This window comes from Artemia franciscana, chromosome 5, assembly GCF_032884065.1.
Source record: "Artemia franciscana chromosome 5, ASM3288406v1, whole genome shotgun sequence".
In the NCBI taxonomy this organism is placed as follows: domain Eukaryota; kingdom Metazoa; phylum Arthropoda; class Branchiopoda; order Anostraca; family Artemiidae; genus Artemia; species Artemia franciscana.
In genome coordinates, this window is record NC_088867.1 from 41,228,167 (window position 1) to 41,246,557 (window position 18,391).

General features: G+C 33.5%; 1 protein-coding gene across 2 annotated transcripts in view; it reads right to left on the reverse strand.

Moving 5' to 3' along the window:
• Nucleotides 1-1,814: 1,814 nt before the first annotated feature.
• Nucleotides 1,815-18,391, reverse strand: part of LOC136027417 (nonsense-mediated mRNA decay factor SMG5-like) — a 56,120-nt gene continuing 39,543 nt past the window's right edge. For both annotated transcript variants that reach the window (XM_065704664.1, XM_065704665.1), the window contains exons 11-14: nucleotides 15,882-16,065; nucleotides 12,421-12,592; nucleotides 4,700-4,851; nucleotides 1,815-2,059 (exon numbers count right to left, since the gene is read on the reverse strand). In XM_065704664.1, coding sequence (XP_065560736.1) covers nucleotides 1,995-2,059; nucleotides 4,700-4,851; nucleotides 12,421-12,592; nucleotides 15,882-16,065 — 573 coding nt within the window. In that variant the 3' untranslated portion in view covers nucleotides 1,815-1,994. The remainder of the gene's footprint in view (nucleotides 2,060-4,699; nucleotides 4,852-12,420; nucleotides 12,593-15,881; nucleotides 16,066-18,391) is intronic.

The following is an 18,391-nucleotide window of genomic DNA, read 5'->3' on the forward strand; positions in this document are numbered from 1 at the left end:
CTTTTCAAGATTTCTAGTGTGCTGGGTATTTCAGGTACATACCTTTCTGGTCTTGCGGAAGTTTGTTATCGTGCGTATGCTGATGACTTGCTTCTGATTAGCCTTTCCAAAAAGGGTCTTTCCCAAATGGTCTCTACAGTTTCTGATGCTTTTTCTGATATTGGACTTTCACTTAGTATAGATAAATGTTTCTTCCCTATAACTGTACTACTGCTACTTCCCTTCACTGTAACAACTTCACTATCCCTCTTGTTGATTGTATTCGTTGGCTTGGTATTTCTGTTACTAACAATTTTTCGAGCTTACGTCAGCGTTCTGTTTGTGATATAAGTAAAAAGATCCAGATTGGATATGCAAAGATTGTTGCAAACAGAGGAAAGTATAATAGACGTGCACTCGCCAAACTTTATTCTACTTTCTGTGATCATTCTGTCTCTTTTTCCCCTTCTTAAGAATGGTAATTTAAAAAGAATCCGGATAAACTATTTTAAATCTGCAAATTTCTTCTGTTTCTTCCACCTTTGACAAAAAAAAAATCAGATTCTTGTTAGCAAATTTTCAGTTCCTGATATAAATTTCAAGTTGGAGATTCTACACAGAAAACTCTCCAGTACAGTTTATGCGCGTCTATCCCCTCACAACTGTCTTATCCGTTTCTTTCGTTGATTTTCTATGTGGATTTGTTTTTCTCTTTGTTTTTTTTTTATTATTATTTATTCTTACTCCACCATATTTACTTTATGTGTCATGTGTGTGATAAATAAATAAATTAATTTTACCTGTGCTCTTGGTACAAAAAAAAACAACAACAAATAATTAATTATTGTTGATAATAATTAACCCTGAGAACACACTCGCATAGATTAAGAATGAAAGTTGGCTTAAGCTGATCATATCGTACCTGCTCCTGAAAGCAGCACAACCTAAAAATAAATCACATCAGGAACTCGAAAGTACTAAATTGGATACTGCAATCCATGTCATTGTTAATCACGTTTACTCAGCTTTCAAGATTTCTTTACTTTTATTTATAGTTTAAATTCGCTGCCTTTCTGTTGGGTGGTGTGTTTTCAAATATTCAATTAAAGAACAAGCCTCAGCATTTAAAAGTAAAAACTTAAAATGAATAGAACGTATCTTGGAGAGGAGGGAGGCTGATCCCCTTCTCAAGATCTCTCTATTAATTTCAAACTGCTACTTACTCTTTACTGAAGAACATATCCTCCATGTTTTACTGAAAACATGACAACGATGCGGAAACATGAAAACGGCGTCAATGTTTTGAAAATCCTCAAAAAGAAATATTTACAAAGCGACCTTATTTGTTTAATATCAAGAACTTTTATAGTATGTACGGAAAATAGAGCGGACATTTTCCAGCATAGTCTGGCGATGCTAAAATTGGATTTTTTTTTTTTTTAATATGAATTTTATCAACATATACCTACGCTAGTGAGACCTTTTGCCCTCATTAAAAAAATTTAACTGGGGGAAGGGGTGAAAACACGAACATTCACATTAAGTTTGGTAGGGATTTTTTTTCAGTTTTCTTAAGATACTACATTAAAGAGCATCCTGATAAATGAGCACTAATCAGTACGAAAATGTAATGTACCTGAGACTACCAATCAATCAAAAGCAAATGAAGGTTAGTTCTTAGCGGAACAAATCCTGGCCTAACATTCAATGAAAAAGCCAACAAGGCTATAAAAAAAGGGCAAGTAAGATGAAAGCACACTAAACTGAAGAGACAGGGCCTTATCTATATAGATTCCTATCCGTTTGGTCCATTTTGTGGTCCACATATATAAATATATAAAAAGAAAGAAACAGTTTATTTGACAAAGTTTAATTTTTTACTTTAATATAAAGGTAGTTTCACACCTTAGTATGTATCTTTTAGACTTTTCTGATTGCTATGTCAATAATTACAAACCCCTTGACACAAATTATAAGAATGTAACTTTCCCATTCCGAATTTCATTTTGATAGATCTACTTTTCTACATTGGAAGGTTCAGTGGCTTTGATAAAATCTTGAGCAGTTTTCAATGTCACACCTAAAAAAAAAAAAAGTAATAAAAAGAGAGAAACAGAAGAAAAGAATGGCAGACATACAAAACCTCGCATATGTTTGACTTTGGGCTAGCATAAAAAATAGCAAAGAGTTCGGTAATCTAAGCAAAGATTTTAATTGTATTCCATGGTAATATGCCAAATTGGCTTCGTGCGAAAAAATTTATCAACAGCTTATATTAAAAAAAAAACTTGGCCGCTACTGGGACTGCAGTATTTCAATGGGAGGTGAAAAGCTGTTTCTTGTAAAAATATGACTCATTGTCCATCGAAAACCGTTTGGATTTGCAATTTGGCGAATTATTTACAACGACATCTATTCAGAAAAAAAAAGTCCAAAAAGAAAACGAACGGATTAAAAAATATTTAGGCAAAAGATCAAATTACTTTATGAGGACTTTTTACCCTTACGGATATGAAGTGCTAGGTAGGGTATGGAAATTTAATTAGAAATACCTATACAGTAGAACTTCTATTATTTGGCTCTCACTTATACGGATTCGCGATTATCCGGACTACCATGCAAAGACATGTCCAGACTTATATTACTGGCCCGCGCAACAACAGTTTGTTACTGTATTAGTCAAGTTGCCAATCGTCTGTTTTGAACTATCACACGCAATTTCAACCCTTTAATTTTTGTTATTGTTTTAGAGTACAAAAGTAAATTCACTACGTCGTATCACATTTGTGCTCAGTAATATTGAAACGTAAGAAAAAGGTATTTGGCTTTAAAATAACTATTTATTGATTCATCAAAGAAAGGAGAAGCTTTTTGTAAGTTAGCAGATAAGTATTGTGTAGGTACATCTACATTAAGCGATAATAGGGAAAATGCCGATTCAATTATAGGTATATTCGTAATTTATATGATGAAGAAGGGAGTAAACATCGAAAAATGGTTAAAAACCAAAATCAATAGTTTTAAAAGGAGCTTTGTAGATTATCAAATGGCCTTACTATATATATATATATATATATATATATATATATATATATATATATATATATATATATATATATATATATATATATATATATATATATATACACAGCATGTTGGCTGCTATTTCCTTCTTCAGCCCGTATAGATGCGGTTTCCAAATGTTTTCCGTAAGAATTGACTACACATAAAAAATGTGCGAAATTTTTTTTTGATTTTTCATCTTTTCGTCCAATTACGGTGTCTTGTAATTAAAGTGCAATTCTAGAGTATATTCCTCTTGCTTATACTATGTCTGGCACTGGTTTTCGGTGGATTCAGTACACTTCACTTTACTACAGAATACTTGTTGACGCTTTCTTATTCCTCTATTCGCTCTATTCTTTTACCTTTTCTATTCTATTCTTTACCAGTTCGCTCTATTCTTTTAGTACAGTTACAATGCAATCAGTCCAATAGACCTTTTTCAGTAATGACGGATTAATTATGATGTTTTATACTGACGTATGGTGTACCTTACATCTACAGTAATCGATATTAAGATGAACGCCAATTCAATTTTAAAGTAATCTGCAGATGAGATGGTGAAGACGGGAGTAAACATCGAAAAAAGATAAAAAACAAAGTTTTAAAAGAAGCTTTACATTGTTGGTTTTACGATTATTCACATTTCCTGTTATCCGAATATATGACGAGGTCTCTACTGCACAATGGTTAAAAGTACCTCTTACAAGGTTACTAAAGCAATTGAAGTGTTACCAGAGTAAGATACCATATGAGCTAATTTATATAAATGTCTCTTAAACTTTCAGAAATATCAAAAGCTTTGAAGTAAAAATGCTCACTCCCTGTGCATCATCATTTCAAAAATAAACCAATTTCCTAATATAATAGGATTTATTAAAACAGCAAAAGCATGATTTTTTTTTAACATATACAGTCTCATATGTTTAAATAGATGAAAGAACCATTGGATCCAAGGTATTCCCAGGAAAAACTTTTATTGGATATTCTTTAGAAATCAGTGACAAAAAAGTAAACTACATGCTAGAAAAGAACCTTTAGTACTTAAATTTGCTTTAAATTCTCTGTTGAGAGAGAAAAGGGGGGAGGGGGATTTTCCCAATGATGTTTGCAAATGAGCATACGGTATATTATTTACCTTTTCCATGCCTGTCACCAAACAGGATTCACTACTATATATATATATATATATATATATCTATATATATATATATATATATATATATATATATATATATATATATATATATATATATATATATTATCAGGCCGTATCCATTTTCCTACCCATTTTTTACACCTTGCGTAAAAGAAAAAAAAACATCACCGATAGAACCCTCCAATGGACTACCGATAAATACAGATTGATCATCACCCAAAGAAACCGCCTGCTTTTGCATTTGACTTTCCAACCCCATTTTTACACCTTGGGTGAAATTAAAAAATTATCGATGGAAACCTCCAATGGACTTCCGATAGATATCAACAGATTATCAAAAACAACCTTCTACTTCTGCTGACAAAAAAAAATTACTGATAGAAAACTGATAGAGTACCAATAAATACCAATAGACTATTGAAAAAAGAGCCTCTAGTTTTTGCATTATAGGCTCTTACCCTGTTTTTCATGCTTTGAATAAAACAAAAATAAAATTACCAATAGACGCACAAAGTCCTTGTGGGGATTTCCCTGGTAGCTGACTTGAGAATGTAGGAACAGATTCTCCAATAAGTAATGTTACTTCAGAATTTTCAGACCCCATTGTTTCTTTTAAATAAAGACAGCATTCCAAAATTTGATAAAAACTCCTAAAGAAAAAAAAACAAAAAACAATAAGTAATGAAAAAACAAGAATGAAAAATTGTTCTAAACTTGATCAAAACTTCAAGGATAATAAAAAATATTTCTTCCAATTGAGACATCTAACAGAATGTCATTAATTGGATGATCAATCCTTTCTGAGCATACTCAGCCTTTCGCTGGTAAACGACTTTCATGACCTAAACAAAGATTTGAAAAAAAAAAGACGGGAACGATGTGTTTGTCTCTTTCAGATAGATGACGCAGATTTAGTTCAATTTAACCAGGAGCGGATCCAGGCAGAACAATTATTGTCCCACACAAAAGAGGGATCGAAATTCTAACCTAGGAATTATGTCTGGTAAAAAGGGGTAAAAATAAGGTATTTATAAATTTAGCGTCATCTACCAAGTCGTTCATTCTAACGTCACTCCTTAAATTCATAGTGATTTTCTAGATTTTATTAACTAGGAAATTTATTCAAGTTGGTCGAGAATTAATAAGGTCTTCTTAAATTGAATCAAAGGGACTTTCTATTAAGGTTTTAAGAAATAAAGAAACATACAATTATTTGCGTTTTGACATCTCCATTAAACAATGGCTAATTTAATAAAATCAGTACAACTTGCGTGACTGTAGTTTCTGTGACAGATTCCTGTTAGAGTAGGAGAGGTAGGGGTTGAACTGGACAAAATTCGCCGATCAAAAACATCTCGTTTGTTTATGAGTGAAAAACCCCGAAATTTGATGTTCTCTAGACACCTCTCAGAATAAGGAACACTTGAGATTTTTTTTCTTCCAGATTTTTTATTCTTCGAATTTCCTCGAAATCTAAATTTAATATTTTGGTCATAATATCCGAGCCAACCCCGCCTAGTGGGGTTCATTTGGACATGCTGGGGCTTGAACTGGTCAAGCTAAAAAAGCTTGAAAAAGGTTTTTTTTTCTTCTTTTTTTTTTTTACTTTGAATACAGTTGTTCAGAATAACAAAATTATTAGCTTGCTTGATTAAGAAATATTGTGTTGTGGAAAATCAAATTCCCAGCGAAGGCTCTGAGGCACTTTGCTGATTCGTCCACAAGAAAGAGGTTTGGGCCTACTTTGGAGAATATAAAAAACAATCCACACTTGCAACATCTCCTGCTTTGTAAAAGACAGACCTTTTAAATTTCTTACACATGAAACTAATCAAAGCTTCACCGTATACAATGTCCCGCACTAAGCCAACATAGCAGCGGGTTGACTTCTTAAGATGGAATTTGACAAGGACGTAATCTCCTACTGACAAGTAAGATGTACTGAACGGGTAGTTATCATTATTGTATTCTTTACCGATGTGTAATTATTCATTAGATCAGTGGTTCTCAACCGGGGTCCACATGAACCCTAGGGGTCCATGTAATATTTCCGGGGGTCCACAGGCAAAACACAGCAAATTGGGGGTTCACAATGATATTTTTGAGGTCCATGAAGAAAACCAACTCAGAACGCTCTTTATTTTTAAAAATAAAATTTCTACTGTAATTTACTGTTCACTTTATATTGTGTTCACTGTTTGATACACCCTCAACACTTAGTTGCAAAGAAAATGAGTGCATATCTGCATGATGCCCTTACTGTTGTAATAAAAGTAGTTAACCATATTAAATCAAATTCTCTCCAAGACCACCTTTTTCGTGAATTCTGTAAGCAAAATGGAGAAAAGTTTGGGCGGCTTGTATTACATACAGAGGTGAGATGGCTATCAAAGGGAATTGTCTTAGGCGTTTAATTGCACTTTGGGATTCTATTGTTTCCTTTCTTGCTGACACACAACTTGGAGCAAAACTGCTTGCAAATAAATGTGATGTGTTTTACTTATCAGAATATATTTGAAAAATTTAATTCACTTGATAAACAGCTCCAAGAAAACAATTCTGATCTCATATCTAGTAAAAGTGCTATTGCTGCTTTTCTAAGGAAACTACAGCTGTATAAGAATAATATCAGGCGTCGTGCATTTGAACAGTTTCCTTTTTTGGCCTGTGTTAACAGCGATTTGCAAGATGAAGATCTTGCATTATATGGTGAATATTTGGAAAATATACATGAAGATATGCAAACTCGGGTTGGCGACCTACTCGGGATGGATATGCTGATTTGGGTTTCAGTTCCTTTTGAAGTTGATGTTTCCGAAATAGACATATCTTTGCAAGAGCCCCTCAACAAAATACAAAGTGATGAAATAATGCATGCAAAATTCAAAGATGAAAAGTACAATATATGGAAAACAAATGATGTTGCTACAAAGTACCCTTTGCTCTGGGATAAAGCGCAGTTCTACGTTATTGCTTTTCCTACATCTTATTTTGTTGAAGCGGCATTTAGTCGTGTTTCTCAAATGTTATCAAAAGATTGCAATAGACTTGACATTATGAAAAGGGGGATCTTCGACTATCATTAACATCAATAGAACCAAATATAAATAAACTCGCCGAAAAGAATCAAGCACAGGGATCTCATTGAATAAACATGCCTTTTCCTTTTTTTTAATCACACACTTAATTTCAACTCCTTTTTTATCCAGTTTACATAATGTTGGGGTGAAACTGCCTGAGGAGCTCTATTCTCCATGAGCTTGTGTTGCTTGCCCATGGAAGAAACATTGTAATATTGTAGTTATTATCACAATAATAATAATTATTATTATTATTATAATTATAGTAGAATATTTTATTTATATTAAATTAGTTTTCATTTAAAAATAAAGCTTAATCGTATACTATTTCTTTTGATAATTAAAGCCTTAAAATTTATGTTAGTGAAGAATAGAAAATTGTTCTTATGTTCAATAGCTATGAAGGGGTTCACCAAGATAAAAAGAAGGGAAAAGGGGTCCATGGGTAAAAAAGGTTGAGAACCACTGCATTAGATGAACGGACGTCTCCTTTGGTTGTTTTATCTCTTCCTTTCCATTCTTTTTTGCCTCAATTTCTTCTTTATCTGGAGTGTCAGTGAGTATCCTGGTTCTGCCTATTTGTCAGCGCTTACGAGAGCTCATGTGAATACTTTCCAAAAGTGGAAAAGGTCTAATCTCATTCTGGGGTTATTCTTGCAAATTGACATTCCAGGTCGGTGATTGATGGCCTGGGAGCAGGACTGGGATCAGCTGGCCGTCCAAGAGCATAAACATCATTGTTGGCACGAGACTGGCAAATTTCGGCAAGTTCCAAGGCTGCTGCATATGCCTAATTCGAACTTAATTGATTTGAACAGATCTTGAATAAATCGGTATGTCATTTTGGACGGAAGCAAATCCACCACACTAAAAGTGGTTCAACTTTTATTTAAACCACATAACACAATTTAACTTTTGAAAGGATCAATCAACCAAATTAGAAATTCGTCCCTGAGACATGAAATTAAGATGGCACTCTTGCAAATTATTGTAGAATATTTCATCAAATGGTGTCTCAGTAATTGAGAATGTCCGGTTCAACACACGTCCAGTTCAACCCCCCCCCCCTATAGAAAATATGGCTATATGGATGTTATATGGTTGCTGTTGGGCTATAGGCAATAGGGATATATGGTTGCTGTTAGGGTATAGGCAATATGGTTATATGGTTGCTGCTAGGGTATAGGAAATATGGTTATACGGTTATTATGTGGCAGATGTTAGGGCATTGGCAAGAGCAAAAATATAACGAGAAATGTCTCAGCCATTGAAGAAGAATAAAATATTGTGAATACGCAATATGTGAGTTGGTAAATTTACTAGAAAAGCAAATAAACGGTAACTACTATAAATTAAAAGATGGTATTGGAAAATCATAAATGAACAGTCAACTTTTTATTATACCATTTATTCTACAATAAAAAAGAAGTTATAAAAACATAAAAATAAGTCTCAATTCGGAAATGAATTAGTAAAAAAAATTGCCCTAAGTCCAAAATGGGGTGAATCCCATCTTTCAGTGGTTCGAACTAACTTTCCTATAACAGTTATAAGAACCAGTTATACATTTGAATGTAGATAATAGTAATAGTAAGGCCTAAAATGCCTCATTGTTTCAGATTGACAACAACCACATATGAATTTAATTTTAGAGAGGGGTTGTGTTTATTTTGAAAGTGGGGGCTACACGTCAATCAAGTTATTTTAAACTAATTAACTTTCATTTCTGATGGAAATTATTATTTATTTTAGCCACACACGCTCCCTAAAGCTTAATGACTAACCATTTTTAAATAATTTTTTTCTTTGTTTTTGTCCTAATTAATTAGTTCTTATCCTAAAAAATTAACATGATCCCAAAGCAAGACTGAAACTGGAGAATGTACAAAGATACAAAAAGTTAATCCAACCCTCCAACAAGAAATCAGGAGAAGATTTCATTATCTAAATATGCTTGCTAAAAACAGGTTTCGTCTCACAAAGATTTATTTCAATTCATTTACAATGAACTCGATTATCCACGGACAAATTATCTATAGAATTTCAGGGAACCAAACCATTCCAAGAATAAAAATTAAACTCAATATCAATATAATGGCCCACTTAGGTTACAGTAACACAATTTATCGAGAAAAAATAAGAGAAGAAAGTGAGAATGGAAGTAATAACAGTGCAATTTACGTAAACAACACATATTAAAAATTTTGCATCTACCGTTGGTCTATTTTGTTTTATTTCGTATTATCCGTGGATTTGCTTATCCACGGTATCAATATCACCCGGTTCTACAGAAAATCGAGAGTTAGTACATTTGAAAAAGCAAAAAAAAAAAAAAACAACAAATAAATGAAAAATAAAGAGATCATGCAATACACAGCAGTCCAATAAGACTCGTCATGACAGCCAGCCACAAAGGCGTTCTGAGGCCTTCTTGATAGGAAGGGCGTTTAGTTTTAAGCCTTTTATCGAAATTCCCAAGATGATTATTCCCAGGATAATTTTATCCGTATGCTCTGGTAAATTTATATATATATATATATATCATGAAAAGAGAAATCACCAATGCAACAGCACAAACACATAAAAAAAAAAAATATATATATATTTTTTTTATAAAAAAAAATAAATATATATTTATATATATATAAATATATATATATATATATATATATATATATATATATATATATATATATATATATATATATATATATATATTTATATATATATAAATATATATGTATATATATATATATATATATATATATATATATATATATATATATATATATATATATATATATATATATATATATATATATAAATATATATATATATATATATATATATATATATATATATATATATATATATATATATATATATATATATATATATGTGTGTGTGTATGTGTTTTAACAATAAATCATCCTAAAATTCCTGTTTGTAACAAAAAATTAAAGATGATCTTCAAGAAGAAGCAGAAAGCGGGAAAATTATTTTAGATATAGACAAAAAACTGCTTCATGGACTCTTCTGATGGACGTTACTTGGCTAGGGTAAGATTTTTAAGCAGCTCGGCCAACACAAATGGCTCAAACCAACGTATGGCTCGCATGGCTCGGCCAACGCAATGGCTCAAATCGGGCTTTCAGTCCTCATCATGGTTCATATTATTTGTCGCAATTAAATAAAAAAAAAAACAAGTTTTTTTAACTGAAAGTAAGGAGCGACATTAAAACTTAAAACGAACAGAAATTACCCCGTATATGAAAGGGGCTGCTCCTTCTTCAACGCCTTGCTCTTTGCACTAAAGTTTGACTCTTTCTCTCAACTCTACTTTTTAAAACAGTAAAAACTTTAGCGTAAAGAACAGGGCGTTGATGAAGGAGCAGCCCCTTTCATATACGGGGTAATTTCTGTTCGTTTTAAGTTTTAATGTCGCTCCTTACTTTCAGTTAAAAAAAACTTGTTTTTTTATATAATTTCTGAATGTTTTTTAGTTAATCCATGTTTTGATTTTGGCTCTCCGCAGATGAATAATTAAAGCGAAATTTGCATATTTATTTATTTGGCTAAATGGCTTTCACATAGTTTTGATCGAATGATTTTGCGAAAAAAGGAGAGGAAGGAGGCCCAGTTGCCCTCCAACTTTTTGGGTACTTAAAAAGGCAACTAGAACTTTTAGTTTTTACGAACGTTTACATTAGTAAAAGATATACATAACTTACGAATTAGCTTACGTAACAAACTTCTATGTTCGTATGTTTTTATTACGTATATGAGAAGGTTCGCCCACTCGTCAATACCTCGTCAATAACTCTTTACATTAAAGCTTAAATTTTGTCCCCTGAATCACAAAGGCCGTAGAATAAATAGTTGAAATTACTAAAAATCCTTTAGCGTAAAGAGTGAGGTATTAGGAGGAGGTGAACCCCTTATATGCGTAATATTTTCTGTTCGTTTTAAGTTTTAAGGCTACTCCATACTTCCAGTTGAAAAAAAAAACTTTTTCATATTTATTTTCTCATTGTTATTTTAAATAATGCTAGAAAATGCTGCGCCCCCCTTATGGAAATCTTCTTCCCCCATGGAAAATTTCCCCCACATAGCCCCTCTTCTCAACCCCCCCCCCCTCCCAACCAAAAAATCCCCCTGAAAACGTCTCTACATTTCCCAATAACCATTAATATATGCAAACACTGGTCAAAATTTGTAACTTGCAGCCCCTCCCACGGGGACTCTGGGGGAGTAAGTCGTCCCCAAAGACATAGTTATAAGGTTTTTCGACTATGCTGAATAAAATGACTATCTCAGAATTTTGATCTGACTACTTTGGGAAAAAAATGAGCGTGGGAGGGGGCCTAGGTGCCCTCCAATTTTTTTGGTCACTTAAAAAGGGCACTAGAACTTTTCATTTCCTTTCGAATGAGCCCTCTCGCAAAGTTCTAGGACCACTGGGTCAATACGATCACCCCTGAAAAAAAAAAAAAAAAAAAAAAAAAAAAAAAAAAAAAAAAACACGCATCCGTGATTTGTCTTCTGGCAAAAAATACAAAATTCCACATTTTCGTAGATTGGATCTTGGAACTTGTACAATATGGTTCTCTAATACGCTGAATCTGATGGTGTGATTTTCATTAAGATTCTATGATTTCACCCTATTTTCTAAAATAGGGCAGAATTTCTCAGGCTTGTAACTTTTGATGGGTAAGACTAAACTTGATGAAACTTATATATTTAAAATCAGCATTAAAATGCGATTTTTTTTTATCTAACTATTGGTATCAAAATTCCGTTTTTTAGAGTTTTTGGTTACTATTGAGCCGGGTCGCTCCTTACTACAGTTCGTTACTACGAACTATTTGAATAGATTGCGACACTAAGATCAGGTCACAAAATGTAACTCCATAATGCATTTTTCTTTTATTATATATTATATAAAAAGATAGTTTATCAAATAATCATTATTTGTCTCATCAAGTAACATGTTAATACTTTAGATTTTTTTTTTTTAATCTTGAATGTAAATGGAAAGAACAAAAATTTTCTCATTAACGTTGCATCGGCATGCAATGTTCTGTTTACTGAATCTCCAAACTATAGTAAAAAGAAACATAATTGAGACAAAAAAAATACCAAGCCATTTTTTCTTTTCTTTTTGGGTATTTTACAGCTGGCAATGACTTCCTTGCTCCGTGTCGTTGAGGTCTTACGGATCGACTGCCACGCTGAAATTCCTGTTCTAACCATCGAATAGCTTCTCGTGCGTCCGGATTATGCTTCTTAGCTCGATCCAATTGACCGATCACTAAAACATGAATAGGGTATAAAACACTGTATATAAAAGGAATGTTGTATCTGTACATGAAAGAGAAAACGAGGAAGATAGAGAAAGGATGCTTCTAGAGGAGTTTCTGGAAAAGGAAAATAAAAATTATACTACAAGCTAGGGAAGCAAGATGGTTGAAAACAAATAGGAAATGGATAAATATAACCATCAAAACACAAAACTAGCAATAATTGAAACATTTTCGCTGCTACAATAAATCGCAAGGGACCTGAGGTGGAAGTGGGTTATTCTTGAATTTATTTTTGTTAATGTTTGCTAAACAGAAACGACTCCTCAAGTATTTCAGGTATTCTATCGAGTCACTGATTGTACTTCCTAAGATTATGATTATTTTGTATTAATTACTTATTTTTACTTATTTATTTCGAGTCACTGATTGTACTTCCTAAGATTATGATTATTTTGTATTAATTACTTATTTTTACTTACGGGTTGAACATATTGGGAGGGGGGAGGTTATTCAATATATTTGGTTTAAAATAATTACGAATAATCCCAAAGTAACAGCTACTATTTAATCTTACGATTTTGTTTATAGCATAAGGTTTCTAGATATCGGAGATTCACGGAAAAAAATTTATAAACCTTAAGAATCTTGCATCTACTTGTATATATTATGACATACTGTCTGTTAGTCCTGTGGTCTGCATTATAACACCAGAATATCACAAAATAGGATTGATCTGGGAGTAAAAAGTATGGCAGCTCACAGACAGGGGGTAGAGTAAAGGAGGCCTGAGACGACCGATCATTTAACCAAAAGCTCCCATCAATCGATTGATTCAAGCATGGTTGACCGTCTAGGAACGTTGAGTTGACCGTTTGATGCTTGAATGACGTTGACGGTGATTGATAGAAAGTTTGAATGACTCAAGCGGTTGACGAGGGGTGATTGACTGTCTAGGCTAGTTTTGTTGAAATATTGCGTCAGTTACGTGCCAACAACAATGAGAGACACATCGGAAGTAAACAAAAATGTGGAAAACGAGTTTATCGATTTATTAATAGAGTTATACCGGGATCACCCTGACTTAAGGAAAGTTAAAGGTAGAGCCTATTATAACTTAAATAAGAAAAGTACGTCATTTGACAGGATATTGCGAACGGTAAAGACATTGAAATCAGATTATGCAGTTTTCAAAGTAAAAAAGAAAATTAATTTTCTAAGAGCAAACTTCAGCCGTGAGTACAGGGCGATCGAACAAAAAAAGATGTTGTAAACCAACGAAGTTTTCTATTTTCTTTTTGTTTTCACTTGAGCGCAACCACAGTACATGCAAGAAAATCTAAGTCATTATTAGACTACATTTCACACACGGTAGACACTTCACTAACCGACCCTCGACTGAAACTAAAAATCTGGCCGTGAGTTAAAATTAAATTTGAAATCAGCTTTGGTCAAGATTGAAGGGTTGGTTGAAGCACCCGTCAAACGGTTGACGAAGCTTTTGATAATAAAGGATTGACCGTCTCGGGCCTCCTTAAAACCCTCCATGTTTGGCACACAGCCAAAAATAGACAGTTTGGACTTAAACATCAATATAAAATAATTTAACATAAAAACGAATTATCACATTAAAGTCTGTCTTATCTCTGAAACATGAAATTTCGCGACAAGCCTAACGTTGTAAAAAAAAAAAAAAAAAAAAAAAAAAAAAAAAAAAAAAAAAAAAAAAAAAAAAAAAAATTAACATGCTGACCAATGGTCTGCATTGCCGAGGTACCAATCTCCTGATTCAATGACTTCGGTCGGGAGTGCAATGCGTGGTTGGAAGCAAATTATCCGACGCTCCCTGTGTCTTTCCCCCGGATTTCTCCAGATACTCATTTAGAGCTGGATCGACTCTGGATCAGCTTACAGGGTCACACCATTGACCCCGTTCCAAACCAAATAACAAACGGCACCAGGACTCAATCCTCTGACCTTGGGATTCTAATTCCAGAGCACTAACCACTCGGCTAGGACGGTTCAAGACTAAGGCGCTGTAGCTTGTACACAAAAGACAAGATACTTGCATCACTGAACTTATTAGTTTTAGATCTATCTATTCACGGAACCAGAATTAACCATTATCTGTAAGTCCTGGGGTTACACTCGATTCATTTACCGGTACACTAGTACAGCACATTTTAAAGTCAATGTCAGAAACAGCAATTTTCAAAGGCTTGAGGTTTATTTCTAGGTATATCCAAAATCCAGTGTTTCTTTATATACGTCGTTGAGGAAAAGGATATTCGTTTTAGAGTGAATTAACCCATGTAAAGTTTCTCTCCAGTAAAAAGCCATACTTGCAAATTATCAAAAATTACAAGCAAACTAAGAAATATCCTGGTCCGCGAATTCAGCACCGAAATTAACATTCTTTGAGACTCCCCTTTCACTTTGAGAATTAAACAGTTAAGGTAATGCCACAAAAACGTAAATAACGTTTTTGAGTATTTGACGAACAGCTTCATTTTGCATTGCACTTTGACCTGGAATGATCTTCCTGGAGAAGTTATCCCTAAAACTTTTCTGTGTTTTTAAAAGAAAGTTCAACAGTCATCTTCAACCTCAATAAAAGACTATTGGCAAATCAGATATATAGTTATACCTGGCGTCGCAGATTTAGGAATATTTTATTTTTTAATTAGTGTTTAAGCTCAATTTGGTAATAGAAATTCAGGCGATAATTTCGATAGGACCTATGTTTTATTGTCAGGGCTGGCACAGGTCCCATCGATATTCTCGCATGTGATTCACATCATATAACCAGAATTTCTACAGCTAATGCTCCATTCACCATGAGAATTTACTATTATCGAAATTTAGCTAATTTAAACCAACCGGAGTTTTTCATAAAATTTTTCATCCAATAAAAAAATTTCATGAAAAATCTGATTGGTAAACATTAGCACAAATTAAACTTTGGCATTAGTGAATTTCCGTTGTGAATGGGCCTTAAGGTGAGCCTAAACGCCCTTTTATACTGTTGAAGAATCAGGTTAGCCTTCAGACAGTATTTCATTCTGTTGTCTATAGAGCACATTATGGAAAAGATGCTACCCAGAAATTGTGTTTTTCTTTCTTTAATAATTCTTGAAACGTAACCTTAAATATTAAGCTTGAGTTGAGTATTGATACCAATGTAAAATAGTTTCATTCCGTTTCGCATCGAATATCGATATCCGGTGATTTTGGTAAATTGCGATATCGCGCTATAGAAACGCAAGTTAAAGTGCAGAGAGGGCTGTGACGAATATTTACCTGCAGTTGGTACCACAATGATAAACCGCTTACTAAGCTTGATAATTATGCGCAGCTGTTTTAACATAACGCTCGTATCGACTACTAAACAGCTAGCAGATACTAATTGATTTTCCAGTGCAGATACCTCAGATTTAAGCCACATTGTTGCCATTGTACGAGCTTTATCTTCGTCTAGTTTCCTCTAAAAGAAAGAACAGTCTTAAAAAATCATGTCCGGGTCACATTTACAGGCATGGAATACGCTTTTGGACTTTATAATCCCTACCGGCGGTGCTGATCTCTGTTTCATGTCCTTCAGTCAGGAAGTACACTGGAGGAGGGGAGGTGAACGAGACTACGAGTGCGATACTTGAACTCGAGACCTCACGCTTCACAATATGCCATATGGCATGCTTTTTGTCGATAAATAAAAATTTCGCATGTCTATAGCAACAATTTGCAAAGGAACCTTTAACGATAACGTTACACCCAACGGCATTCTATAGTTCAGTACATAAAGTCAACAGAGCCATTAATTTAAGCTGCAAGGTAGACACTTCTTTAAGACACTGAAAAATGGAATTGTTCCAAACGGATCATGAGCACGCAGAATATTTAACTACCATCAATAGTATCTAGCCCGGGTGTGGGTTCACTTAAAAATGAACTTGACAACTTTGATGGATTTGATATGTTTTATAGTTTGCCATTTCGAAAGTAAATTTGGCGTAGGAAAAAGACAATATTAAACGGTAATTCACTGCTGCAATTTAGTAAGTATAACAATCTATTTATAACCAAAGGAGTATTTGGTCATGAAATTGCCCATGAGTTAAGATAGTATTCACACAATGGAAAGACGGCTAATCTTTTTGATTAGGTTATTGTAAACTAAAGACTGGCAGGATCGATACAAGATACTAGGGTATGTGGGAGTACTATTATTGATGTTAAAAGTAAAGACTACTATCTAGAAGTGTATTTGGTTAATCTAGAGTGGAAATTAAGCAAGGGTAACTACCACCCAAGAAGTTTTGACGCTGGTAGACTCCAGATTTAGAATCCGAGAGAAACTTTCAAGGATCAATTGGATACTAAATTGGAGAGGCTATAATTGACCAATGTAGAAGATTGATGGAATAATTTTAGGAAATTGGTTTGAGAGAAAATCGTGTCTTAAAAAGAGTAGCTAGAAAAACAACTTGGAATATTAGCGAAAAATTGTTAAGTGTAGTAGATAAAAGGAGAACACGGGATCAAATAGGGTAGTAAAATTCACCTAGACTCAGATTATGCTGATGATTTGAGCATCCTAGATTAAAATATTCATAAAATAAATGAATTTTCTGAAGTTTTGCGAGTTCAAGGTGAAAAAATAGGTTGGAAAATTAATGTTAAGAATACGAAGTCGCGAAGACTAAGCAATCTCCAGATGTTTTTGGGTACTTGTCTGACTGACGGTATTTCAAACAGTAATATGTACGGACAAGTGGTTCAATGTCATCTTCTCAGTGTCCACAGTATTGTAAATGACATTGTAAATTTGGATTCAGAAAATTTCTTTCAAAGAAGCCATTATACATAAACCAAGCAAAATGCATTGAAATTTTACCCCTTCCCCAACTTCAAAATCCAAAATAGGTGAGATGTCTTTTGTAAATACATCGATAATTTTGGAACTCATTACCTGATAGTTGTGTCACTGCTTGTACCGTTGCTAGTTTTAAGACTGAGTTAGTAAACGCCTCTTTTTACAATGATTTATATTGTCAACCATAAGTTTACCGTTGATTTTGTTAATTATTCCAGCAGTTGCCACATTCTATTTTCATTTTGTATGCTATGCTTACAAGATTTTAGTTTACAAGCTATTGGATTAATAAAATAAATAAAATGTGGTTCAATCCCGCTTTTTAGGGCTATAATGAGAGAAAGGTTAAATGGCTAGGATATGTTCTGCAGATGAAGGATGAGAGATTGCCAAATATCATCCTTGTCGGCGAACCATTTAGGGCAACGAAATACATTCCATCTCTGAATTGCGTGAGATGTTGTATGGAAAAATTTAAGGGAAATTGGAAGCTCTTGGGAGGGTGTACAGAGGGAGGCTTCGAATAGATTAGGATGGAACAAGAGCGTGCGTAGCTGTTTCAGCCTCAGGCGGCTTGTTGCTGCAGTGAGTTGTTAGTAGTAGTGGTAATTTTTTCGAAACTAGAAAAGGTGGAAAAGTTTGAAGTTCAGTTTATCTATTTGTAATGAGAACCAAAGAAAATTTAAAGAGAAATAGTATTAAGTAGAAATAATCGGTGACAAATTGATTTTGATACAAACTTTTCAAACCAATTACTTGTCATTTTAATGTCCCTGTTCTGACACACAAGCGTGAAGTTAAAATCAAGAAAAAATAGTCTTTTTATCGACAGATTTGACCATGGTATGACATGAATATTAGGTTTGCTTAACCCGATTTTTTTTTCCTAATAGACTCTTTGCAACACTTATAATAGTTATTTGCAAAGAACTCTCTT